Source organism: Pezoporus occidentalis, unplaced genomic scaffold, assembly GCF_034315485.1.
Source record: "Pezoporus occidentalis ecotype Australia unplaced genomic scaffold, CSIRO_AGI_Poc_V1 ctg59, whole genome shotgun sequence".
In the NCBI taxonomy this organism is placed as follows: domain Eukaryota; kingdom Metazoa; phylum Chordata; class Aves; order Psittaciformes; family Psittacidae; genus Pezoporus; species Pezoporus occidentalis.
Genome location: NW_026915932.1, coordinates 2,430,751 through 2,458,146, shown reverse-complemented (window position 1 = coordinate 2,458,146; position 27,396 = coordinate 2,430,751). Strand labels below are relative to the sequence as shown.

Genomic DNA, 27,396 nt, shown 5'->3' with positions numbered 1-27,396 from the left:
CATTTCGATACAAACTTTTATTATCTCACACCTCCTTGCCACAGCCATCACTGAAACAACAGACATTCATATTTTACAGGTACCATAAAAAGTTACAAAGTGGAAAATATGCTTTGTAGTTCAAAAGTAAAATTACTGAGAATTGACTCTGTAAACAAAATTTGGCAGAGAAATGTTCACCCTCAAGGGAACAGGCAGTGTCACCTTGAGCACATTGGGGAGGCAGTGTGTGCATGGTACAGAGACAGAGCACCTAGCTTGCTTGTAGATGACTGGCTTCCCTGGGATTGTCTGTGTCACCAGAAGGCACAAAGAGAAACACAGGACAAAGTGGGCCCCAGTGAGTGTGGACATACCCCCAGAAATCTGAGCACTACCTGATTCTTTTCATCACAGTGGGGGAGAGGGTATCACCATTCCTACTAGCTGCTTGGTCAAGCATGCTTTCTCAAGCATGAGCTGCTGCTGAAGACTGTGCTGATGCTTACTCTAACAAACACGGGAAGCCTCCTCATGGCTGCAGCAGTGGCAGGACTGACGCCTGCACTAGCCACAATGGGTCTATGGCTTCCAGGGGTCTGGCCTTTAGGCTCAGTATTGCAGGGCTGTTTCACAAATCCACATGCTAACACAGAGCCAAGTATTTTTGATGACACCTTGCCCATCAGGTTAAGAGACTGATACTCTATGCTACAACAGTCCTAGGTACACTAGAAAATTTGTTAATAAAACATAGTTTGGAAGGGCCACCATAAGCAATATGAAGCAGCTACCAAGCAACAAGATGCATTTAAGTAGCTTAAAGATTTTGGTTTCTTTTTTTCTCTCCATCTTCCTATGTTACAAAGGAATGAAAGTATCAGTAGTCACAGTAACACAATCCCTACTTGTTCCACCTATGCCAGTTACAGAAGGTACTCAGAACCCAAAGATAATTTGCTCACTGAATTCAGAGGTAAGCCTGTTTGTAGGATAACCTCTGGACCAGATACTGCCCCAAAATCAGAATTCACATAGTTCCCTAGAAGTTTTGGCTAATCTGATCAACAACAATCCATTGTTACTTCCCATACTGAACCCTCCACTAATGCATTAAAATTTACATCCTGAGCCTCTGTATCATCAAGGTAGTGGGAAAAGAGCAGACTGAGAATGAGAGGAAATATCTCATTAGAGCAGATGATCTAGAACAGTGACACAGACTCCAAATTCTTCTTTCATAAATAATCAGCACTACTACTCCTGGGGCAGGCAGCACAAAAACAAATCCAAAGAACATTTCACACAGCTGGCTGAGGGCTCATCACGTACTACAGTCCTCAGGACCCTAGACACCTCTTCCCAGGTAACAAACCTACTGTATTTGACCGCCCTAGACACATGCCCTTCCAAGAGCTGAAACAATCCTTATCTTTAGGTCAGGTTAGACATGCACGGTCACGGTGCAGCACAGCTTTCTACATCTATCAGTGGGGAAGAAAGAGGCATATATCAAGTACACCCCTTCCGTGGTGAAGCTGCAGAACTAGACTGAACAAGCTGGGCTCCACTTCCTTCTGTGGCAGGGCTTGGGATATGATCCTTTCTAATGTGCACAAGATCTGAAGTTTATATGATTCCCCCACTAGGCTCCTTGGTACACTTCTGTCCTGTGCCTGTCATCTCCTCTGAGGCTGGAACTACCAAACAATGCTGCTTCATCTTCCAAACTGACAATCAAAAGCACAGCTTGTCCAAAAAAGTCACATCATTCAGGGCTTCCCACCACCCAGCATATACATGCATACAGAAAACTCAACACACTGTTCTCCAAATAGGTTTGCTCTGCTCCATAACCTGGACAAACCACTTTTGTCTATACCCCACTTAGGGCCAAAAGCTCCTATTTATTATTGAATTCACATGTAAATGGCTTGTAATAGCCATCTGCTGAAAACATACATCTTCATTTCTATGGAAGAGCAGCAGCATTTTCTGATGTTCCGAGAACAACCTGATGTTATGTTTGATACATGCTGGTAAAGTCTCTCAATGTCTAATCAAAGACCTGTCGGGTTTATACTTCTGCCACACTGGGGCAATTTCCTCTGCTCAAGCAATGGTTAGGTACCATGGTGGCAAGAACATCTGTGTTGAGACTCTCGCTAGCATTTCTGGTACAGATGAGCCTAAAAGGACAACTCAAAACAGTACTGGATTCAAGGCTCACACCCTAAGGATTTTTCCTCCCCCCCCCCCAAAGATTAAGATAAAAATCAATAAATCATCTAATAATCCCTTCTTAAAATTATTCCTTACACAAGAATAATTACAGATTGCAAAATACAGATTGCAAGAAAGACATCTTTCAGCATACACTGTTTTTTCCATGGGATTTGGAATCACAAATTGTAACGAACTACTCGAAGATGAGAGATTTATGCTCAGGGATCCCATAGGTTCCTTTGTGTTCTTCAAACAACTTTCTTAGTTTCTGTAGATACAATGCATGTAGCTGTTCAATCTCTTCAGTGGTAGGGTTCAAGTTCTGTTTTACAGGGATGGGACTTCCCACTGTAAATCAAACACAACAGCAGCATTAGCTCCAGTGACGTCTCTTTTCAAGCAGAACTGCTTTTCCTCCTATAAAAGCTCCACCACAGCTCCCAGTGAGGTGGCAGAATCACAGCACAATTCTCTTACCCCAGGGCCTGATCCTGCCTTTCACAAACCTGAGTCCTGGGTCTGGTTCTCCACTTCCTTTTGTTCAAGTTCAGATAAAATTCATTTTAAAACCCCATCATTTCAGGTTGGCAGCAGAAAAATAAACAAGAAGAGGGTTAATAGCTAACTTGAAGGAGCAGTTTACACTTCAACATGCAATCCCATGAGCTATTTGCTTGCTGTCTTTCAATCAGGGTAGTACTCCACAAGTTTAGAATAGTACTTAAAAAATGTACCTTGTCACCATCTTACTGTTCAGATCAGAACAGAAAGGTATCCAATGTGAAGGACATACCCAAGAGGACAGTGGTACCCTCAACCACACAGCCACATCAACAGGACTGAAGGAAATACAGATTATCTTCCAATTTATTCAAAATGGGTATTGCTGCACCAGTGCCAGAAGTGTTGTTGGTTACCTCAGCCTTGGGAGCAGGAGCACGTGAAAATCCCCAGACCCTGTAAGATGCCTCTGAACCATCCATTGCCCACAAATACAATTCCAACCAAAACATTCTCCAGGCACTGCACAAAGCCTGCTACTTCCTCTGTTGGTGTGAGAGCAAGAGGCAGCATACGAGGTAATGCCATAGAAGTCCAAAGGGCAGCCTCCTCCTTCAGAAAAAGTTCTAGCTAAAAAGCCTGTGATATCCTGAGAGAAGCTTCCCATGATCTCAGTCTTCCTTATGTTGTTCAGTCACTACAGATTTTGACAGCTGTTCTTGCACTGGAGACACAGAGAGTTTAACAGACCCAACTGAGATTACAGAGGAAGTCTGTAGAAAAGCAGAGAGTCAAAAGCACCCTCCCTGCAGGAGCTTTTACAAAGGCATCTGAAAATCCCTTTCAACAGATGTTGCCATTTCAGACTGGATGGTGTTGACTAAAGGGAAGTCTAGCCAGAACCACAAAGGGCTGATTCTGCACTTTCCTGCTGCAGCTTCCGCTGCCAACAGTTCTCGGGCCCTACACGGTGCTGAGATTCAGACTTTACGTGGCGAGGGGTGGGAACCCAGCCCTGGATTGAGCAATACCTTAGGGGGTGTGATATCAATGTGCGTTCAATACAATGAGGCATTCAATACAGAAGGATGACTGGAAACACCAAACCCCCCCAAAGCCCTTCTGCAAGTCTCTTTTCCTGAGAGTGGAGATTTCTTGTGGAATTGAAAACAACACTCATCTCAAATTTTCTGTGCAGCTTTAAGCAACCTCCTTAATTTGCTATTTTAGAGTTGATTCTGTTTCTGAAAAGCAGTAATAATTTCTGGAAAAACAAGAATACTTCACTCATCAAGCCCAAAACATTCAGACTTCACAAACCTTGCTTTTGCTGAATTGCATTTCCTTGCTTTAGGAGATGCAATTCAGGGCTTCTGAACCAGGAGGAAGCTCACTAATACCTGGCCATGTGATCAGCATGGCTAACTGGCTTGAGTAGAGCTCAACGTGACCCTGCAGCTTTCAGGAGCTGAGTTAACACTTTCAAAGCCATGTTGATCCACATCAAGACCCTCCACCCCACCTCAAGGAATGCAGGGACACAGTGATAGCTTTCAAACATGAGGGAACAGAAACACCAAATGTAAAACATTTCATGAGATCATACAACAAGTTCTGCTGCAAGACTGTGGTCTTGCCGATTTGTAGCACTCCAGTGCTCTAGCCACAGGCTACCTCCTCACTGGAGGTGGAGCCCTTGGCATAAATATTACAATGATGAAGATTGGCCTCAAGAGACATTTTAAGCTACAGAACAGCCTTGATGCCATCAGCTCAAGGAAATGTTGTAGAACATACAAACCTCTTCCGAACTGTGTGTTGACATGGCATGCATGCTCTCAATTAAATAGGAATGGATCCTTCCACTAGGATAAACCAAAAGGGAAGGAAACACCCTAGGGAGCTGCAATGCCAAGTAAGCAGCAGCCTGCTGAAGGGCTGTGACAGAGCTGCCGCAAGGTGCCCTCTCCCTTCCCTCCTCTTTCTGTTCCCTTGTCCCAGTGAGCAGCAGGTCAGGGTTGTACCAGCTCCTTCCAGTAGCCTTGCATCAGCTGAGATACCCAACTGCTGCTTCTCTGCAGGGCTAAGAAATGAAGGTGCTGGGCATCTTATGAAAACAACTGCAACATCTAGAATCTGCAGTGACAGATTCTTCAGAGCTGTGGCAGCCCTCTGGTACAGACTGGACAACCCTTGGGTTTCTCTGAGGACTGCTGAGGGTACAAGCCTGTGAATAACTGAATGATTAATAAGATTTAGCCTGGGACTTAAAGGGGAAAGGGAGAAAAAAATCCCCCTTTTAATTGGTGAAGAATAGGAATTAAAAAGAAAAAAATATTTTAAAACTCACATACTTAAGATGCACAACAACCAGTTGATTCCCTTAGATTTATAAGTTTACACAGATATTAGTAGCACACTTATGCATTTCTAAACATTTGGAGAAGCATTAGAAAAGGCACAGGAAACTTACCAACAGTATTAATAGGTTGTCTGTAAGGTATTAAGCCAAAACTGTACTGAAATATTCCCCTAGCATGAAATAGGGGTAAAGCAAAGCCCATTATCTTTTGCAACTTCTCCTGTACATTTCTCAGCCATGACCCTTTGGGGTTTGCAACTTGCTTGAATAGTTCATTTTCACCAAAGGAAAATACCGGGACCAGATGAGCCCTATAAGACAAAGAACACACTGAGAACCCAACTTCAGCCTGCACTTGCACTATGCTTCACATCAGCAGCATGGAAATGGTTTCACAATAACCAGCACAGAAAGCTTTGGCAGCTCCAGACTTCATCAAGCATTCAACTCAGGACTCCGATATGCACTTGCTTTTTGGCTGCCTTGGCTGTTTTGGGGTTTAAAGAAATAAGAAGTGATTGGCATACAACTAGCTTGTGGGCAGTATTTATCTGGTTGGTACCCATCACAACTTGTTATGACTGCTCATAATCATGAAAATTAATAATTGTATATATCATAAGTATGATCTTATCCACCACTATTTCAGCAAGTCCACCCTTGTTCCACTTAGCCTCACTGCTAACCTTATAATGCTCCCAGCTGGGTGGCATCAAAACCAGATCTTGGCTTTCCTCTGCCTTTTGACTGGAGCAATGAATGCACTTGATTTCAGCACAAAAACCATGATAAAACCCAGACATCCTCACAGGCACGGGTGCAATGCCAAATTCCTGTGCTGTCCAATTCCTAGTGAAATCCTGCTTCCGCCAGGCTTCTTCGAAAACACCAGCCTTAATCCATTATTAACAGAGGTCAGATCCTGCCCACAGAAATTATAACTCACTTTAGCTCCTGCATAGCCTAATGAATTCTCATTCAGCTCATGAACTGGCTTGGGAGGAAAGGCACCGACTAGCTCCTGGAAAAAATTACTTAGGCCGATGGAATCAGTGCAGTTTTCTCCATTAGGAAAAACTACTGCTACATTTAAAAACATGACAGCAGTAGGCTTTTTGATTAATGCTTAGTTTCATCAAATATTATTCTACAGAGTTTAAAGAAAATAGAGCAGGGTATTCCTAAGCAATCTCTGAAATATACAGAGGTTGTTTATTTGCTTTAATTAAGTCTTAGCTTCTGTATCTGAGCTCCATTCAGCCCACACTAGCTTTGAGAAAACCTTACTGTAAACTATCAGCATTGCTATAATACTGTCAGGATGAATTACTGCAGCACTCTGAACACCTGAGGAGGATGCACTGAGGTCAGAGCTGGCTGGAAAGTACTGTAGACAATCAAACCTCACCTGTAACAGGAAAAAAAAACCCACCACTTCTACAGCTTCTCAAGCCTGAGGACTCCCAAAGACTATCATTTCCACTCACTATTCTGACTAGTGTCTGCTCAAAGGTTCTTTCTCAAATAGGGCACATACCACCCAGCCACCTATGAAGGAAATATCGGAAAGCCTGGTACCTACTATGGCTGTGTAAATACTCCACTTTTTACTACAACACTAAAGACAAACAGGAATATCTTGTGGTGCAATAGCACCCTGAGACTGTGGGATTTGTTTTAATCTGGTGAAGGCTTTTGCAAGATGCTATGTAGGAGGTTGAGACGGAGAAATAAGTAACTTACGATTGTGAAACTAAAAGCAAGTTAGCTGATTCATCATTTGCTTCATGTCTTTAGGATTTCTACATATCAGATACCTATATTACCTCGGATCAAAGTGTCTTTTCAACAAGTGCAGAGGACTTCTGCTAACATATTCAGACCACACTTGATGAGTTCCTAGCTGAGGAACCACAGCTTCTCTGTACTGGCAGCACAGGAGCCAGAGCACAGGTCTCTCCACTGCCCCTTCCTATCTTGGTATTTGATGCTGCAGATCACAAGCACCAGAAACATGCAGGCACTGATGGCAGGTGGTTCTTCTCATCTGTATCCTGAAAACCTCCCTTACCCTTCCATTTCTGTGTGAGTTGGAAGGTTTTTTCACATTTTCTTAATTGTTAGAAACAAAATGTTAAAGTCAGAAGCAATTACTGGATGCAGAGTCTTTGGCAAGAGCTCAGGACTGCCAACAATGCTGCAAATCTGTTAGTCATACTGTCCCTTAGCCCCACTGTATAGAAACAAAGTTAGGATTTCTACACTTCATGTAGGAGCAGTTTTTCTTGCCAGTGTTCAGATCCAGAACGACTTGTAGCCTGGTGGTTAAGGTGACCATGTGTGAGGTGTATGTTTGAAGTCAGGCAGAGACAGGCATTATCACCCTGGTGGAAGGCTCTACACAACTAAGCCTCTTTAAGAAAGAAGAGAACAATTATTCGAAACAAAAAGAATTCATACAGAAAAAAAGTGGGCCATTCCTGTGTTTTATAGGTCTCCTGATCTTCTTGTGTGTAGGGGATGCTTTTGAAATCAAGGCCATGACAGGTACAGGTGTATCTAGTTTCTCAATTCCAATCAGTTTAGATGAGAGATAAACACCAACCTTTGTAATCTGACAGATCAGATACTTATGGGCACACTATATAGAAAAAGGCACCTAAATATTCTTCTAAACTTTAAGGTTAAAAAATGAAAGCTACTGGTAGTTTTTAGGATCCCACTAGATTAATGAACAGTTGAGCAGAAATCGAGGAAAGACTCAGGCACTGAAGCCCTAATTTAAAGACACAAGTGTTGTTTCTGGCTACAAATTGGACTAAAATGTTACTTTCTATCAGAGAACAGATCCTTTATGAGACTTCTAGTGATATGTGTAAGAAACCTGCTTGGAATCTTGGACAGAGCAGTTTCTAGGAAAAAACAGACCTTAGCATTCTGTGTGAGGACAGAGTGCTCCTCTTCACAGCGCCCATCTTTTTTCTAGTTAATAGCCTAAAAAAATCTGTTACATATTTCTCAAAACTATTTTTTTCCCCTCATTGCTTCACATGCCAATATACAATCCTGGGAGCTGTTCAGAGATCTTAGCAAGAACAAGCCATTGGTTCCAATGTTTCTAGTATACAAGACATCTAGACCAGTCCAGAACAAACACAATAGCTTATACTGTGTAAAGTGTAAATTGAGATTTTCACCAAAAATTCACAGAAACTTACTTCTGCAAATAACTACCTTCAAAAGAAATCTTTAAACTAAAGGTGAAAACAAATCTTCCTAGATTACAGTTTTCAGTGATTTAATAAAAGAGGACTTAACTTTCTATATTTTTATTTGCTCAAAATTATAATAAAATTCTATGTTAATATAACAATTTTAATATAATAAATTCTTAATTTACAAAACAGATAACAGACTGACTGCTCCACTCAGCAGTAACAGCCAAGGTTTACTAATACAGTTTCATAATTCTTACTCTTTGCTAGTGCAAAAAGCAACTGAAACAAAACAAGATATGCTGAAACAAAACAAGATATGCTAGTAACACCTACTGCTTACAAATTATGGTAAGTCAAAGGGAGTTTGCAACACTCCCAGCCTGGATCTAGGTGGACAGACTGGCTCCTATGTCAGACATCTGCAAGTTCTTAGACAAGTATCTTTTTAAAAATCTAATTATATGAGTTTGAGAATGTACATAAGTAAGTCATTTTAAACTGAGCATTCATTTTCCTTGCATCTCTATTTATAGAGTCAACCATGTTTTTTCTTTCACAGTAAATGAGATGCTGGCTGAACATGAGCCAGGCTGTGCACAGGCAGCCAAGAAGGCCATGAGCATCTTGGCCTGTATCAGTAACAGTGTGGGCATCAGGACTAGGGCAGTAATCATCCCCTTGTACTTGGCACTGGTGAGGTTGCACCTCTAATCCTGTGTTCAGTTCTGGGCCCCTCACTGCAAGAGAGACATTGAGGTGCTGGAGCGGGTGCAGAGAAGGGCAATGAAGCTGGTGAAAGTTGTTTAGCCTGGAAAAAGGAGGCTGAGTGGAGACCTTATCACTCTACAACCACTTGAAAGGAGGTTGTAGTGAGGTGGGGGTCAGGCTCTTATCCCAAGTAACAAGCAATAGGACAAGAAGAAATGGCCTCAAGTAGCTCCAGAGGAGGTTTAGATTGGATACCAAGAAAAATTTCTTCACTGAAAGGGTTGTCAAGCATTGGAACAGGCTGCTCAGGAATGTGGTTGTGTTGCCATCCCTGGAGATATTTAGATGTGGCACTTAAGAGATGTGGTTTAGTGGCCGACTTGGCAGTGCTGGGTTGAGGGTTGGACTTGATGATCTTAAAGGTCTTTTCCAGCCTAAGTTATTCTATGATTCTGTTCTGTTCTATGAAGTATATTTAAGAATCAATCTTTATTCAAAGCATGCTTGCTATACCAGCCCAGATGGGAAACTTACCCATGTTTCAAGGCCATTTTAATAAAGCCCTTCCTCTTGAGGATGCTCAATGTTAAACTTCCAGGATGTGCATTCAGAGATTCCTCTGCTCCTCCAATCACAATGATGGATGCATGTCCGCCTTCTTTGTTACTGAGCACATATGAGACACTCTCCTTGGATGCAGAAACCATGCCTTCAGGAGCAAACATTATAAGAGTGACCACTGGATCTTCATGTACAAGTACAGTGGAATTTAAGAAATATTTTTAACTATCTAAATGATATTTCAAAATTATTACAACACAGGACAGGTTTCAAAGATTTGCGTTCAACCCCCTTAATCTGCAACATATTTGGTCTTACCCAAGTCCTTTGATTTCACACTGATGAGCTAAATGTTGTTTGCCTATCACAGGAGTTTTAAGATCTTCAGGGAAATGTGTGCTCTTCTACCAGCTTAGCTGCCCCTCAGAGAGGTTCTGTCCCAAGAACAGAAGAGTTGAATGGCAGCAGATACTATCAAGAGGCAGCAGCTAAAGCCATACAGCAGGTGCATATAAACACAAGCACGGAGGGTTTAACAGAATTAATAGAGGACTTGTTGACTCAAACATGGCTCTACAGTGCCAGGCTGATCCCCTTCTTTCTTTCCAAAGCAATAAAGCAGCAGCTCCATCTAAGGCAATGGCACAATAGTATCAGAAGCAGCAGAAAATGTTCACTTATACTATTCCCACTGACTGTACCACTCTCTAGCAACCAGTACCTGCACTCATTAATCTATTTAGGCTAAAACAGCAGAATAAATGAAGCTTTCCTGGTACTCCTGCTGATCCTGGCACTTTTCTAATCAGAGGCACATTTCTGTACAGACCTGTTGACTTAGACCTTGCTCTGAACTTAGTGTTTTGAAAGATCCTCCTTCTAACAGAAATGTGTTTAAACCCTCCAGAGTTCCTCTGTGCCCTAAGTTTTACTTCAAATATTCAGAGTAGCACCATTTACCCAGAAGCCATGTTTAATTACATTGTGTTGAATTACTATACTTGAAATGACAATTCAGAGATCAAGTCTAGTTTGCATTGTTGCTGGTTTTTAGTGCTAGTATCAAAGCATGTTCTTCTGGATGTTAAGCAAAGACTTCATATCCTGTTACATGCTTGCTTTTTCTCCTGTGAAGGACAGTAGTGTGTATTATGAAAATCTCACAAGAAAGGGAAGCTGACTGTGATTTAGTTTTGACAGCTGGCCATCAAGAGGAATAGCTTGCTACTGGAGCAAGTTCAGACCTCAGTAAAAAGCTACTTCCACTTGCCATATATGTCTTCAGTCACCACTGTGACTGAAACATGCAGTTGACCTGACAGTCACAAATAATGAGAGTCGTACTCATTCATCCATCGGCATGCATTTTCTCTGGAAGAGAAAGAAAGAGCCACTGTCCTTCCCCAGGACAAATTTACCTCCCTTGCTGAAGCAGAGATGTCAGCCCACATGCTGGGCACTATTCCCCCACCCCACTGGAGTTCAGTAGTGCTGCAACAGGCTTTCCTGATGAGAACAACTGCAGCCTGTCAGCCTTTGGAGACAGGGAGCAAAGAACTGGGAGAAAAAAAAACCAACGTGCTAGGAGCATGGCTTTTACTACACAGAAGATTTTGCAAGTGTTTTATGTTTTGACAGATAACCTGTGCTATACCAAAGGTCCCCTCTGGTTTATCAGCTACATACCTGTGAAAAACAAGCTACAATACTGACTACTTTTTAGCATGCTTCTTACTCATGTTATTTCTCATCTAGCAGATAAATATGTGTTCCTATGGGTAGGATGCCAAAGTGTAAAGCAGACTTCCAGGTCAGGCAATCCCTTAATTTTGCAAGCCTGAAAGAATCCCCTCAGAAACACATTTGCATGGAATGGCATTCTCTGGTATTTTGAAGTATACATAGATATGCAGTTCTGGTATTACTCTGAACATCATCCTAGGCACGTTTCTACAAATTAAATCACTGAATAGCTTATCTGTGTTGCAGTCAGGAATAAGAGCTAGATCTCTGTTTCCCAGACCTAGTCTTGTGCACTAGACCATATTTACTAAAATGCTCTAGTTTAATGAACTTAAGTAAAATAACACCTGGGTTAAAGGTCACTAGGGGGTAACACTAGTCTTAATTTCATTATACATTCTTCTGTTCCCCAAATGTTATTGTTATTTTTATCTTTCATTACTGCAGTACCAGTCATGAATATCACCGGTTTATGACAAATACTACTCAAAACAGAGAAGACATAAGGTTCCTGTCTTTAGAGTTTACATCTCCATTAAAATTATACAAACATGCAATATGGGATCTCAGTCAGAAGTAGGTAATTAATACTTGTAATGAGTAGGATTTAAGACCTCCCTCCAGGTAAGAGACTTCTCAATTTGTTTTACAAGTGTCAGTGCAATGATTAAGTAATGTTGTAAATCAATATGACGTTTTCTCCTAGTATGTAGTACTGCTATTGAAGGAAAAAACAGCAGGGGTTGGGTTTGGGTTTTTTTCAGAAAAAAGAAAAAAAAAAGCTCAGTGATATAATTTTGTTAAACTATTCATAAAGCCTTTAATTGTTTTGCAGCAAGTTTATCATAATGCAGATACTTAATTTAGCACCAGTGCTGATCCTTCTGAAGTTAAATTACTTACCATTTATAGGTACAGTCATAGACCCTACCTTTGAAGCAGAAGCTATAATACAGAACAACAACCGAAACATTCTGCTATTACCTACCAGCACTCATTATGTATTCTCTGAAGAAGGGACAGCCAAACCAGATGGGCATGATATGAAGATATGGAGTAATGCCAGGAAATAAACTGCTGAAACTTGAACTGGTGCAAAAATTACCAAATGCTCCAGCTACCAGGACTCCATGAGGGTGAAAGCCAAATAAGTAGTTGTGATTTGGATTCAGATCTGAAGTTTTTATAAGCTGCAAAACAGAGACAGTGGAGGACATAATACTTACCTCAGAAGGATTCTCAAAAACAACAAATATAGAGATTGTACATTGACAGGACACAGAACCGATGACAATTCATTTCCCTCTGAGCACTGTCCTGTATTACAGGGGGATATAAGTTTAAATAGATGTGTCTCAAGATATCATGTTTAGCATTTACTGTGCTGAGGTACTACTATCGCAAAGTAGAAAATCAGCCCTTGCCTCTTCTTGTCACCAAATCTCAGACTTCCCATGTTTTAAACACAAGTTAAGTTCACCCTGGCATAAGTATTAGAATATTACCAAAGATGAGTCTTAAATGTTTACCCACACTCACAGCTGTTCAAGCTGTTTCTGTTACAATGCATACAGTTCTGTGAGGAACCTTTTACTCACTTGAATGGGAAAGTATTCCCTAAAGTACTTCCAAACAGTCCAACTTCTCACCCACTGTGACCGTCGGCCCCCTGTGCATGGCGTTTCCCAGTCAAGGTACAGCCACAGCAGGTACAGAACAGCAAGGAACCAGAAGTTGCCCAGGATCAGGATCACAAAGAATCCACAGCAAAACTCTGCTAAAGAGACAAAAATAAAAGGAAACCACAACAAGCATTAATCATACCTGTCTCCTTTTAAGCCCTTGAATTCCCAGCCCTGATATTTTTATTATGAATGCTACTCGAGATGCATACAAATTTAAGTTAGCTTATTCCACACTGTGTGAATCTTGTTGCACTGAGGGTGAAACACTTACAAGTGTGTATTGCTTACTCTACTGCACAACTGGACATATAAGCCCAAGATGATGGCTTACTTTAACAATAGCATGAGCTGAAGGCCAATGCTTATCTTCTCCCCATGGTAAGAGTGAACACTAATGTTTGGTAGAGAGCATCTGTTTTAACTAAGGCAGAATAAAAGTAGAAAGCCAGCAAAGATGCAATGCTCCAGCCAGCAAGGAGGGAAGGAGAAAGGAGGAGAGCTGGGGAAGGAAAGAGGAGAAAGGGGGCCACAGCAAGCTCTCTTTTCTAAAGAGTGGTGTTGTGCAATCATTTTCCTTTTGTGTTTCTTAACTTCTCCATCTGTAAAATAGGGATGACAGTTCTACTCCCTGTGAAAATTGTGCTGTGACTGGCCAAGGAAATGCACTAGACAAGACAGAAACATTGGAGATTCCACTTCAGCCTCTAAACACACCATGTAAGTGGAAGCTCACCACTGCTGTGGAACACACCGGCAGTTTTATAAGTCCTGATACTTTCAGACTCAGGTTAACTGTAACATCCTACTACAAAAACAATACATAGGAAACGTACAATTCAAAGAGCCAGAAGAAGCTGGAGCTCAAACCCAAAACTCATGGAAACTCCCTATGGAAACTTTATCTTTGTAGGACTTGCAGAATTCTGCGCTTTTGCAGCAACTCATGCAGCTATGAATGGAGTTGGCTGAAGCACAATAAAGCAGTACCTGCTGTTCTCCACTCTGCAGTACACCCTGCAGCAGCCTGCTCTTGTCTTGTGAACAAAACACATCAGGCTCACAGACCAGAGTAATTCAGCAGATGCCAAATTCCAGTTCTGCAAGGGAGCCATGGCTTTAGCACCATGTATTTATACAATGGCAAGCAAAACAGGACCCAGTCCTGACTGGAAGTCTCAATGGGCAGAGTTTTCAGAAACAGGCATTTTTCTGTGGTATTTTACAAAGCAGAAATAGCACTTTGTGTGTCCCACAACTGACTCGCTTCTTTCTTGAGGGCAATATCCTGTTATGTCCTAAAAAGAGTTGCACCAGTGAAACATACTGAGCTAAATACATAAGTAAAGAGTACAGTAGAAAATCAACAGCAGTACTTCAGGCAATAATTTGGTTAACACACTGTAAATATTACCCAAACTGAAAACTTTAAAATAAGCAGACAAACAAACAGTAAAACCCACTCATCCTCATGAAGATCAGCTTCATTCAACAGAGATTACTTGGGGAAAACTCACAGATTTCCTGTACCAAGCAGGTGTCAAGCTGCTAAAATTCAGAGCTTAACTTGGCCTGTAGGCACTCTTGTTTCCTCCACCCTGAATGCTTAACTTTTTCTGAACTCCAGCCAACTTGCTCTTGTGCCTAGTTTGACTGTGCCTTCAGAGCAGAGACGGATATATTGTCATAGGGTGAAGTGAGAACTACTGCAGAAACCAGGAGTAGACAGAGCAAGCAAAGCTTCTGGTTAGAGTGAGCAGGAAACAAAGGAGTAAACATTCCTATTTCCAGCTTGAAATGAGCAGGAAAAAATCAGGAATTGCATTTGCTCCAAGGAAGGAGAATGCAACAGCCATAATCAAAACCAGAATGGAAATAAAATCTACTGTTCTGAGGGATACTCCATTCTTCAGTACCATCAGTACAGAATCTCATTGCTTCCTGCTTAAATAGGCAACCTGGTCTTCCAGAGAAGCACATCAGTAAGAGCACCACAGCTGAGGCTCACAGACCTCCAAAGGCAATGTGGAAATCTCCCAAAGCTGCAATAAGTTCTAGGGAACATTGTTAATGAAGACAAGTTGCATAGGTGAAAGACGACACTCAATTTCATTGCTCCAGAGGGAAAAGCCACTGGGAATTCCATACCAGCAACACTTCAAAGCAGGGCACAAATATTTTGAGGGAAAGTCGTTACCTGTTCTTTGAAGAAGAGATGCTGAAACTACAGCAATTTCTAGGAACTGCTGATCTGGACAGGCTATCAAGGTTCATGGTCCAAGTTTGAATAAGTATGAGAATTTTTTTTAATTGCCATAAATTAATTTCAAGTTGTTATGCAAAAAAAAAAAAAAAAAAAAGGTAAACACTTATATTCCCTACCCTTCCTTTTTTTTTTTTTTTTGGGGGGGGGGGGTGTGCTCAGAATCAAATGGCTTTTTACTATCTGCTTCCTAGCCAAATAGCTGAAAAATGGTTTGGATCAAAGCATCCTTGCTGTGAGAGCTAATTAAACCAGTGAGAAATGCCAGATAGCAGTACTTAATACTATGCAGACAAACATACACAAGATCAACAAGTTCGCTGCTTTGCTTTAGCTAGAACACGTTCCTGCATGCATGTAAGGTATGGGGAAATAAGTGTGCTGTCAGCACTTCCTAAGGGGAGTTCAGCATCTTGTAGGACAAAGCTGATTTATTACTGCATTCGCAATGAGACATGCAAAGCAAATTCCTTTCACCATACCTCATTATTTCAATGCATTAAGAGCCTGAAAGGTGAGTTCAACACTGGTGACTCAAAACCAATGAGCCTATTAAACACAAAACCAGTGTTTTCTCCTTCAAAGAACACAGTGAATAAATAAATGGCAGCTACTTTTCCTAAATTCATAAGCAAATTCCAGGCAAAAGGCAACCAACTTGGAATTCATCATTTCATCATTGCCTCCTTGGATGTAGTGTACACTGTAAGCATAACTTCTTTGCTTGAACTTGAGTTTTCTTGAGCTCTGAAAATATTTCTATGGTGTATTGGAAGGGGATGGGGGTGAGGGAGGAAGGAAATGACAATTAAAAGACAAATCACTGCCATGGGACTCTGAACATCCAGTTTGCCAGCCAACATTGGCAAGTCCCTTTTCCTCCATTTTCCCATCTACAATATGCAGATACTCATCTGTTGCAAGAAGTCAATGAAAAATATTATATACAGTGTTAGCTAGAAGCACTGGCAGCCATCCTGCCCAATGATGTTTGAACATCTGATGTTTCACTCATTAAATAGGCCCCGAGTTCACAGCTGTGGGCACCAAATTCACAAAATAGTTAAATACCACAGAGACAGGAAACAGAAAACCACCACACTGAGTGAGGAAATACAGGCAATCCTAGCAAATGTATCTGCAATTAGTAAGGAGTCATAAATGTTTGATAATATTTATTGTAAAGCTCACCAAAGCTAAGACTGTTCACTGGAAGAAAAGCCTCCCATTACTCTCAGGGCAGTCGCAAACCATGTCCAGTCAGTGCAGGTGTATCCAAGTGGGCAGGGTGCTTGTCTCAATCCAACCAGCACTACAGGCCATAGTACCCCATAAAGCCATGCAAAGCACCTCACACCAAAGCCTCTGGACTGCTCAACAGCTCATGACAGGTCTGAACAAGCCAGCTCCTGCTGTTTACTACATGCCCTCCACAATGCTTTCTCTAAACACACTGTGCTCTATGTCTCAAATGAGCTAGAGAATTTCAAAGTTCTGCAATGTGAACCTCATGCCATAGAGGACATGATAAACAGGACATCCTTATCCCACTGGCATTATAGGAAATACACAGGTGGAGATGTGATTTTTAATGCTGTACTTCTCTGGGCTTCATGAGAACATACCCATACCAATACACAAAGCAAGGTGAAAAGCTGATTTCTTACACCCACAGCCATGGGGGTAGGGACAGGAATGAAACCTGACATATTCTGCAACAACCACACTGATGTATCTACAACAGAACTGCCCTTTCATTGCCATTAGTCTTCAGAGCAATGCCTCTGAGCTGGGTGCCTGAGGAAGAGAACATTGGAGGGAACACACTAGGAGAACACAGTGATGTTTTCATCCCAACTGAACATCTGCTCCTCTCTATTATCCATTAAGGTACCACTGATAAGTTGATTTTGCTATTAAAATATTTTCCCTGCTCAGTGGAGTCTTTAATCATGGAAAGAAAGAAAGAAAAAAAAAAAAAATCAGCCTTAATTTTTGGAAATATTTGTAAATAGTAAAGAAAGGGATAGAAATATTAATGAAATAACACATATGGCAAATGGACTCTAACAGTCCCACCAAAGGAAGACCTGAGGCAACAGGCAACACCTGAGAGGAGGCAACCTGCCAAAACAACAGTAAGCAAGTTCATGCCTCTGCAGAGTAGTGCTCTCCAGCTTTTACACACAAAGCCTCTTTAAAAAGAAAAGAGTCAATGTTAGCACTATCCTGTTTAGAGCCAACTAGTCTATGCAATTCTGTCAATATACAGATTTCCACCAGGACCACTGGAACTTGCTATCACATTTTACCCATGGCAGATATGCACTCTCCACAAAAAGCAAGCTGAGAATTTACTTAAACTAACTGGAAAATTGTTAAAGTCCACAGGAATTTGGTAGCTATCTCCAGGACTGATCAGGGTCGTAAGGAGGTCAGCATCTGCTGAACAAGTATCAGTCTCCTGTAGCAAAAGGCCTTTGTCAATTTATTGGTCAAAAGTGATATTTGAACAAGGATATTTGAACATTTCTACCAAGGAAGATGCATTTCAACATTACTGTGATAACAAATACAAACCCTTGGTTTGGAGGCTTGTTTATTCTGGAATTTGGTTCCAATTCCCAAGCAAGACCTTCCATTGGCAAGAGCATTAGGCACTATTGACTTGTAGATAGTGTGGTCTGGGAAGAGTAAATCCCCAAGTTAGTGATTACCAAATCCCAGGACAGCATGTCAAATTTAGTCTATGCACTTCCTGTTTATTTCTCCTTAGGCATTCACTATCAGTTATGTTCACATACAGGTTGACAAGCCAGGGCCTCTGTCCTGATACAGCACAGCTATTTTTCTCTTATTCTCAAGAGATACAAAAAATAAATATAGAGACATGGTTAAATTCCCTCCATAAGATGCAGGCAACAGAGGTAGCATTCCTAGAGTTACTAGTCAGTCAAGCATCACTAAGTACCCTATTATTCTCTGTGATCACACATCAGTCCGTACCCATAGGCCAGCAAGAAGCTTCAAGGATAGACAAATACAGACTAGCAAAACAAGTAGCAATACCAGCCAGCTTGCTAGGAAAGGCTTATACAGCTTCACTGAGTTTCCTTGGGTATCAAGAAGGGTTTTTTTTAAAAAAAGGAGGAATGAGACAATTTAAATTAGCCAGCCACAGCTGATGAACTAAACCAGCACAAGATAACCCTTTCCCCAAACATGCAATGATGTTTTGTTATCTCATTACACTGACAACTGCTTTCTCAACACACAAGTCATTTATTATTCCAGCAGCAATGTCTCATTCTATGGCAAATGTTTCATCATTTCTATTCTATTGGGGAAGCCAGATCCACAACTCAAAACTGTCCCCATCCGCAGTCAAGATCAATTAACAAAGTGCTTCATCCTACACACTACATACATATAAGTTTAATCACTAGAGAACAGGATGTACTTTAATATACACCACTGTCTTTAGCATATTATTTTGTGGCTTCATGCATATTCAAGTACACCTTTTATTATGTACTGCTTTTGTCTCATTAGGTATTTTGCAAATAAACACAGAGGTGTATGCACAACAGTCACTTCCTAGGTGTCTAGTAAGGAGAAGACCAGCGTGTCACTGCTGGACCTAAAAAGTAAGCCACAGGAAGATGCACCATTCTCCCTTAACACTTTGTCCCAAAACTAAATCCTGGTGTCCTTCTCAGATTGTTAAACTCACTCTCATTTCCATCTCTCATTGTCTGGACCAAGACACTTCCATTCTACCCAAGTTAACGTAGTCCCGGATTTAATTTTGTACACACTCAAATTCCACTGTCTCTTTTCACATGACATGCACAGAAGTTAGCAGGTGAGAAGCTCACAGATTCACCTTCTAGCTTTGTTTTCTCTAAAATGCTGTGGCTTGATTTGTATATATTAGAGAGGAAGACAAACAAAAGACTAAAGCACCTGCAAAGCCGCACTTAAACCAAATCTCATGCCTCCTGCCTAGGTACTGTCACCTACTGACACAAATGAACCTCGCTCACAGATGTGTAGTACTGAGATGCACAGCTCACCCCTGCAGCACACCTATACACCAAGGGGAAATTGCTGCTCAGTTACTGCAAGAGAAACAGAAAACCTATGCTGGTTTGTAACAGGAAGGTATCAAACCTACTATTAACTACAGCAAAATTAACTCAGTCAAAGTTCTTAAGGAAAATATTTCCAAGCTTAAAAGCAAAGATTTCATGCTAAACACCAGGTACATCCACTTCATTCACTGATGTGGACAACTTATTTTATGTATATGTATCATGAAACCTACAGTAAAAACATGGGAGTGATGCAACCTCTGTGCTCTCACCCCTAGTCGGTTCAGAAGCACTCGGAGATTTCATTTCTTCAGGTTACTTTCTGCCTGGGGTTGGGCTGTAAAACAGCACAGATTGATCACAAGCAGGTGTTAGCACACAGCTTCACAAGCACACATGACATGAGTGTTGCACCAGCTTGGAACAGGGACAAACCTGCCCTAGGACTGCCAGCCCCTGGCCAAGATGGGGAATCTCTAACAGCAGCAATTACAGGCATAAAACTACATCTATCAAAATTGTCTGTTTCAGCTTGTTTTCTAAAGCAGATACTCTGAAACTGCAAAGCTTCATATATTTCCCATTTCAACAGTGAAACACTAATGACTTGAAATTATGCTTCAGCCTGAAGATGTTCTGTATTTCTGCTTAACATAGCAAGAAACAGCATCACTTTAGCATTTCCCATTTTTCATAGCTTTAATTTTCTAGACTCCAAGCTGATACCAGTCATCTTTTAAAAGAAGGTACCCTACTTAAAACACTCTTCTTTTTCATGGAACTATTTCAGCCTGCTGCACTTGGAGCACATAAGATAGAAAACCAGATGGCAGTTTCAGCTGGCACACGGTGGGAAACTGCTGGGTGGGAATTTTCCCTCATCTACTCCAGAAGCTCTTGGAGACAGATCACAGTATTTCAGAACTTATTTGTGCTTCTGGTGTCATGCCCCTACATAATAGAAGTGGATAACACTGCTACAGTGAAAACTTGTCTTTTCTGCTCGGGGGCAAATTTTGGCAGCTTGCAGTACAGAGCAGGGAAGCACAGGAGCTTACACACAGAATTTTAAAGAGGTTCTTTTGTATGTAATGAAATTCTGTGCACATCTGTACATCTTTTTGGAGACAGAGACATGTCTTTTCTGCTTGTGCTCTACAGCAGAAGCAATATATCTGTGGTGCAGACCCAGCCTACAACAGTATGCTGCAGGAAGAAGCAGAACTTTCTTGCTTGTGCTGTGCTGCTGCAGCTATTTTTTCAGTATTTTTGACCAGTTTGCTCTTTCTACAAGTGATGATGATACTCACAGCCTTCAACAACCACTGCATAGATGCATTTCAGGCCAACCTGTGAGTAGACTTTAGTCAAAAAAGCAAGAGGGCATTGTCAGTCTTCAATTCTGTGATCTCAGAAAGCCAAGCAGCATTACAACAAACAAGCCTTGAGAGCAAGGGACAAACACCAACACAATGTGCTTTTTACATCAAACTCAGCCACTCTTCAAGGTCTTAGCCAGGAAGATGAAATCAGCACTTGATTTTCAGTCTATTCAAGTCACATTATCAATTCTAAGCTCCAACAGACTCACATTCCCCTTACAGCTGAGTTTATGTGCCAAATCATGTTTTCACATGTCACTTCCCAGACTTAAAGGGCATCGTTAACCAATCCAGCTCTTGTCTTTCAGGGCACAAATTTTTAGAGTTATCTTATTTTATCTGTTAGTCCTATCTGTCCATTTTATTAAGTTATGGTACCTCATCACATACTTAGATGTAAAACTTTAAGAACTAAGCCAGTACCCTATTTTTTTCCACTGCTCTAAACAGAATCCTTGCATCTGTAATATGAATCATTACTTATCATATGGTGTTATCTGTGGATGTTTTCACATGCAGATATTTTTACATAAGACTGAATTTACATAAGATCTTGCTTTGCATAAATGAGTTTCAGCCATGTATCAACCCCCAAATAATACCTACCCCTCCAACCTATCCTGTGATGAATTCACACAGTATTTCACTTGTACTGAGGCACTCCCCTGCATGATTTGAAAGTGTCGCTTTTGACTTCAAGAGCTTACAAATAAACAATGTTTCTGTATTTTGTCTATTAGCAGAGCACAAAAAGGCTGAAAAACAAAGACTCGCTAGCAATCCAGACATCAGAAAACAACCCATTTTCTACTTCAAGTCATTTAGGATTCAGCATCTGAATTTTCCTGGAGCTATGTGAAACTTTCTGGCCAGATCACCCTGACTGTCCTATGACTGAAAGGATACACCTACAAAATACCAAGGTCACCTTGGATAGCTCTGAAAATAAACATCCCCATAAAAGCACAAGCAGATGATTATGATTAGAATCAACTTGTCCACCAAAGTTCAAGCATTCTTGCAAAAGATTTTTTCATGATCATGTGCACTAAACTATAGTGAATGTAACCAGCCATAAGACACTTCCATATTGATTTTCCTTGACATTTATACCAAGGCAGCACCAACTGCAGAAGACAGCTGCCTTCTTCCTCTTAACCACAGCAAGAGTGGACTTACTGCAGCCCAATTCCTTCTAGCAAGAGCAGAAGGGCATGATTTTCTGCAGCAGTGTTGTTAGCAACCAGGCCAGGATAAAAAATTATTTCCTTCCACTGCCAGTGAACTGCCACTGCATTATCATTAGACTGGAATAATGGTATATGCCAGGATATAATTCAATAACAGAAAATTACATGCACCAGCTATTTACAGTGTTGCCACAAACTGTTTAGAGTCCAAGCACATATAATTTAGAGGTAACAAAACAGCTAAGTGCTAAGGATAAATCTGTGAAGGTGCTTCGTACTCTCCATACTTCCCCCACGTACCCAAATCTTTTATGTGGTGCTAACAACCTAAAAAAAAAAAAAGTATTCTGAAAGATATCAGAGCATTATGTGAACAAGACTCTATTTTCAAGATACACAAGGAAGATATTAATTTTAAGTCCTAAAGCACAGATGATCGTAAAGTGTTCCAGCATTTCCAGTAATGCACAGGTAGCCAGTTACTCTATACCTCAGAACAGTTTTGTGCACGGAGACTGTTCAATAACTATTTGCCAATTAACACAGTCCATGGATATGGTCCCAGAGAGTTAAGGCTTAGTTTACCTTATCATGCGACTCATTTTATCAAGTCAAATGTAACTAACCACCAATGCAAATAAGATTTGCTGCTGAGAATGGGTGCTTAGTGATATAAGTCTATTAAGATATTCAGAAAATTCCCTAGAGAGAAATAATCCATGGAAAAAGTCTACCAAGTAAAATTGTAATGAACAGTTTCTTAAAGCAAGCAAGGATATTTTTCATAAATCTAGGGAAATGGCTGCATTTAAGCCAGTTCACTATTGATCCTTATGAGTTTTCATCACCTAGTTAAATGAGAATTTTATTGAACTACAGTATGTAAAGTTATTTTACAAAATCAGTAATGGAAACAGCATTAGTCACGTACCAACCTCTATGCTCACATTCAATAAAAAGTCATTAGTTGTCAAAAACCTTAGTGGGAATCGCACTGAGAAGACGTGGTCAATAGGTTTTTAAGATCATATTTTAAAGAAAACCCATAGAAAGAAACAGACCCCCAAAAGAGAGAAAAAGCCATCCAGAGCTTTCAAGGGGAGGAAACCCAGGTCCCGAAGTGTGATGCTCCTGCCTGCCCAGGGATGGCTCTCGCGTAGGACCACAGGGTGACACAAACTGATGCCCACAGGTGACGCTGGTTAAGGAAAAAGGCGATTCTTTCCCTTTTCTCTCTAGGGCAAGAAGGAGGAAGACTATTACCCAGCAGAAGGAAGGAGAAGATCCACTGCAGCACGGCGACTGTCTGGATCCTCCTCTTTAGGGGGACGTTGATGGGGGCAAACTCGACCTTCATGCTGACTGCGGGAGAGCAGCGCGGAGAAGCAGGGAACTGCCGACTCCGGCTCCAGCCCGCAGCCGCGCCGCTCCGCCACCGGCAGCTGCGGCCTCTGTTTGTAGGGCAGAACGCGCCCCCCCTCCTACCGCCGGCGCTGCCCACGGCCGCTGCAGCAGGGTCCGGGTCCGGGCCCGGGCCCGGCCCCAGCAGGCGGGGACGAGAAGGCGTCCGCCCCAGCGCAGCCCGCCCAAAGCCGTCCGACACAGCTTCTACAGCGGCAGCTCTGAGCAACGAGCCGCGGCACCTGTCCCCGATTCAAATACACGGCACCAGGCAACAGGGGCGAAGGCTCCGCGGCTCTATTAGTGCGGACGCCGGTGACAAGCTGCGGTAGTTGCTCTTCTCAGGGCGGCCAGCGCCGCTTCCTGCCTTGCGTCCCCCCGCAGCATACGTTCGCGCTTAAGGCTCTTAAATTAAAGACCTTACGGAGGCTGACCAAGAGTTTACCTCTCTTGGCGCTGGGGATTAACCCTGCGGCTTCTAACTGACCCTGCACACGCACAGCCGCCTCCCGGCCTGTAACCGAGGTGACAAAAAGCTTCACTATGATGAGAACCCACCCCAAAACGCACCAAGGCGCCGTCCCGGTTGTGTGCATCTCCCCGTCGGCTCCCGTCCAGCGCGGGCGGCCCCTCACGCTGCTGGCCCCTGGACACCCACGCCAGCGGACGCCTCTAACAGGGGGAGGAGGTTCCCTAGCAACGCTGTAATGTCACCTCAGTAGCTGCCCGCCATGCTGCCGGTGCTCGGCGCGATGTCCGCCTCCTCCTGAATTGACGGAGACGGGCGCACCGGTTCCACGGGAGCCCGGCCAGGCTGCCTGTGCACCGTCAAGCTAGGAAGCGATGGGTCCGGCGGGCGTTGGCTGGAGGAACGGCGGGCGACCTTCAGGCAGCGCGGCGGAGGCGCCGTGTGGCGGGGGCCTGGCGTGCCTTGGCGCAGGCGCGGTGCCGGCGAGCGGCGTGCCACCATGCCGACTGTCAGCGTGAAGCGGGACCTGCTGTTTCAGGCGCTGGGCAGGACTTACAGTGAGTGGTGCGGGCCGCCTCACCCCGGGGATCCTCCACTTGCGCTTTAGGAGGCGGCCATGGGCCTGTCGGGCTGTTATTTTCGGTCACCGCGGCCGCTAGGCTGCGGTCCGCTGATCAGCCTTTCGCCGGCTGCCCGGGCCGGGCATTCCCTTGACGGGCGGCGATGATGGGGCATTGCAGCCTCCCCCTGACAGCACCGCTTTGTTCGGTGCTTACCCGGTGTCCACGCGGCTGAACTAACCCCCAGCGGAAGCCTGGACTTAAGACACACGGTGGGGTCCGTACCGGTGTCCTCCTTAGCCGTCTGCTGTTCCCTAGGCCACGGCCAGGCAGAGCCACGTGTTCTCCCTGGGCCCTTCAGTCTTTTTCCCACATGAACGCTGTCTGGACGCATGAATGAGTCCAAAGCGCTTAGGAGATCAGAAATGCGTGTTTCCGAATCGCGGCTTCTGGTTTAAGTTTCACCGTCTCTTTTAGGAGCTAGTTAAACCAAAAAAGCAGAGGGAAGAGGTGGGAGCAGGCAAAGCAAACAGTTAATACCATGCTTTCATTCAGTCCTTTCCTAGCTCTTTAGAAACATGACTTAACTATTTGGCTGAAAGACTGTTTAGGGACATGCAGCAGTTTGTCTGGCCCATTATGGAGTTGGTAGGCTCTTAAAACATATAGGTGCAAACCTCCCCTTTCAGATTAGGGTTATGTTACATGCTGTGATGCATTTGATGCAACCTCTGTATGACAAGCTGATCAATTAAAAAAGTAGTTGCTGGCAGAAGCTGGCCTGCTCCTCCCACTTGTTTTCATTATCTGTGCAGGCCAGAGTTGCTCTGACAAACTTGGCTGTGGAGCTAGTAGTGAAGCTAGCCTCTGAGGTTCAGAAGCCCTTGCTGTGACTATAAGAATAATTTGTTAATAAATGCAGTATGTACTAAAGAAGCTGCTACTCAGATGCAAATGTAAGCAAAAATCTTCAAATTAAAACAACTATTTTTCTTCCAAAATAGCTTCTATTGTTTAAAAACATTAAAAACAAAGAAAAAAATACATGTCTGAAGTCTGCTTATTAACCCCAATTCACCTTCTTTGTAGCTGATGAAGAATTTAATGAGCTTTGCTTTGAGTTTGGTTTGGAGCTTGATGAAATTGTGAGTAACATTTTTATTTATTACTTTTTTTCAGTAGATGTAGTGTACTGACAGCTTGTATATTTGCTAAGAGTTTTTACTGCATTATTTCCAACATATTCCCTGGCACAGTGTTGGTTGAAGCCTTCTAGCATGTACAAAAAGATTGCAGGCATATTGCTGTACTTCATGGAGGTCAGGAGTCAGTGCCTCTTGGTCTTCAGTCTCTGGCCCCATTTTATTTAGCAGCATAATTGTGGCCACAATGTATTGAACATATTTTACAAGATCTGTTAGGCTTTGTTTTGTATGCACTCTTCTGTACAATATCCACAAAAGCATATTTGTCCTGGACATTGTTACCTAAGTTATAACTAGATTATATTTAAAGTTTTGATTTGGATTCTGTACTTGTGAAAGTTTGCTAGCCCTGTGAACTGTGTCCATGTAAATCTTGTTCAAGTAAACCTGTTTTGATTTTTCTTTTTAATTTTAATTCATTGATCTCTTAATGATGTTTATCAAAAGACATCTGAACATCATGTGTTATGCTTTATTTCAGAATAGACTTGATATGACAAGTCATTTGCTGATCTGTTGCTAAAAATGTCTCAGTTCTCTACTGGGGTCTGCTAGCCTGGAGACAGGTGCTTCTATAATCCCTTTTGTTAAAATACAAATTCTAATAGTAAATTTGTCTTTTAGTGTACTGCATTACAGTCTCTGAATCTGAGAAATTTTTAGATTTTACATCATTTCTGGTATTCGGTGTGTCCATTCGCTTTATAAATCCAAATGACACTGTTAAACTTTCAATTTCTACAATTTCCTATTATATTATTTCACTATAACACTCCTGTCAAGGTTAAGATATTTCAGGTTAAAAAGACATCTCTGCTTAATTTCAGACATCTGAGAAAGACATTATAAGTAAAGAAAAAGGTGAAGACAGGGCAAAGGGTGCATCTGATGCTGTTCTCTATAAAATTGATGTTCCTGCCAACCGTTATGATCTTCTTTGCCTCGAAGGATTGGTCCGAGGACTGCAGGTCTTTAAAGAAAGGTAATGCAGAGTTCTGAGATTTTTCTGTGTTTTGGTATTTGTTTAAATATGATTCCATTTCTGGTCAATAAGCAAACTTGCCACTTGGTTGGATTTTGAGTACGATCTCATGTAGATCAGATTTGTCAGTTTTTTCTTTGGAGAAACTCTGTTGTATATTTTTGAAAAAGTAGACTAGAATGTTACTGAGGTTTGGATCTGTTCTAAAAATTTTTCTACTGCTGTTCCATTTGAGACTCACCCTCTGTAAAGAGCTGCAAAGGAACTTCCTTGTGATCCTCTGTAATAAATACCAAAACAAATCATTTATTTCACTTTCCTGCTATGACTTTATCTTCTTGAGTCCCTCAAGTTCAGTAATCTGCTTACCATCCCATAGAAAATAAGTTTTAAACAGTTAGCTAATTCACATACTAAGAAATGTTACTAGGAAAGTTTTAACATAAAGTTGTTGCTAGATTACTGTGAATTTTCCTGCATTTGGGGAATATTCATTCTTTCAGTTACAGACTTATTTCTGGTTTTATTCTAGGATAAGTCTCCCTAGATATGAAAAGATAATACCAGCTGAAGGTGAAGGTCAGAAGCTGATTATCACTGAAAAGGTAAAAGTGTTTACTGCACCTTTGTAAATTTATTGAGAGTTTCTGAACCAGCAAGATAGGTACTAGTACCAATTTAATGAGGGCAGTGAGGCTGGAAATTGTATTTGCAGAGAGTTAAAGAAATGTATCTACTTATTTGGATTTATATTTCAGGAAGCTGAGGGGATGGAACAATAGACAAATTATTTTGAGTGAACCTAGTAGCAGATCAAATCAAAGTTTCATATGCTCACAGTGCATCGACCTTCTGGACCATTACATAGTA

The 27,396-nt window shown here is 42.0% G+C and overlaps 2 protein-coding genes across 5 annotated transcripts in view; one reads left to right on the top strand and one right to left on the bottom strand.

Moving 5' to 3' along the window:
• On the bottom strand, nucleotides 1–23,987 carry MOGAT1 (monoacylglycerol O-acyltransferase 1). 4 transcript variants are annotated; one of them, XM_062638881.1, is made up of 7 exons: nucleotides 23,869–23,987; nucleotides 22,971–23,140; nucleotides 12,897–13,075; nucleotides 12,287–12,488; nucleotides 9,529–9,703; nucleotides 5,180–5,379; nucleotides 1–2,553 (listed from the first exon to the last, which is right to left on the bottom strand). In XM_062638881.1, exons 1-7 carry the CDS (start codon nucleotides 23,904–23,906, stop codon nucleotides 2,399–2,401), a joined length of 1,119 nt encoding a protein of 372 aa, XP_062494865.1. In that variant the 5' UTR covers nucleotides 23,907–23,987; the 3' UTR covers nucleotides 1–2,398. The 4 variants fall into 4 exon arrangements, with proteins under 4 accessions (XP_062494865.1, XP_062494867.1, XP_062494869.1 ...); XM_062638883.1 differs by having other exon boundaries at nucleotides 12,897–13,072; XM_062638885.1 differs by lacking the exons at nucleotides 22,971–23,140; nucleotides 23,869–23,987 and adding an exon at nucleotides 23,173–23,638 and having other exon boundaries at nucleotides 12,897–13,072.
• A 210-nt stretch (nucleotides 23,988–24,197) lies between these two features.
• The window catches only part of FARSB (phenylalanyl-tRNA synthetase subunit beta), a 41,827-nt gene continuing 38,628 nt past the window's right edge, over nucleotides 24,198–27,396 (top strand). The window contains exons 1-4 of the mRNA XM_062638874.1: nucleotides 24,198–24,336; nucleotides 25,429–25,484; nucleotides 26,372–26,526; nucleotides 27,059–27,131. Coding sequence (XP_062494858.1) covers nucleotides 24,279–24,336; nucleotides 25,429–25,484; nucleotides 26,372–26,526; nucleotides 27,059–27,131 — 342 coding nt within the window. The 5' untranslated portion in view covers nucleotides 24,198–24,278. The remainder of the gene's footprint in view (nucleotides 24,337–25,428; nucleotides 25,485–26,371; nucleotides 26,527–27,058; nucleotides 27,132–27,396) is intronic.

Coding starts and splice junctions, on each gene's coding strand:
- MOGAT1 (XM_062638881.1), bottom strand. CDS start 23,906: ATGCACACAACCGGGACGGCGCCTTGGTGCGTTTTGGG. Junction 13,076..22,970: donor GCTTTTTCTCTCTTTTGGGG/GTCTGTTTCTTT, acceptor TTGTCTCTTTAG/CAGAGTTTTGCTGTGGATTC. Junction 12,489..12,896: donor GGGAATACTTTCCCATTCAA/GTGAGTAAAAGG, acceptor TCTGTTTTGCAG/CTTATAAAAACTTCAGATCT.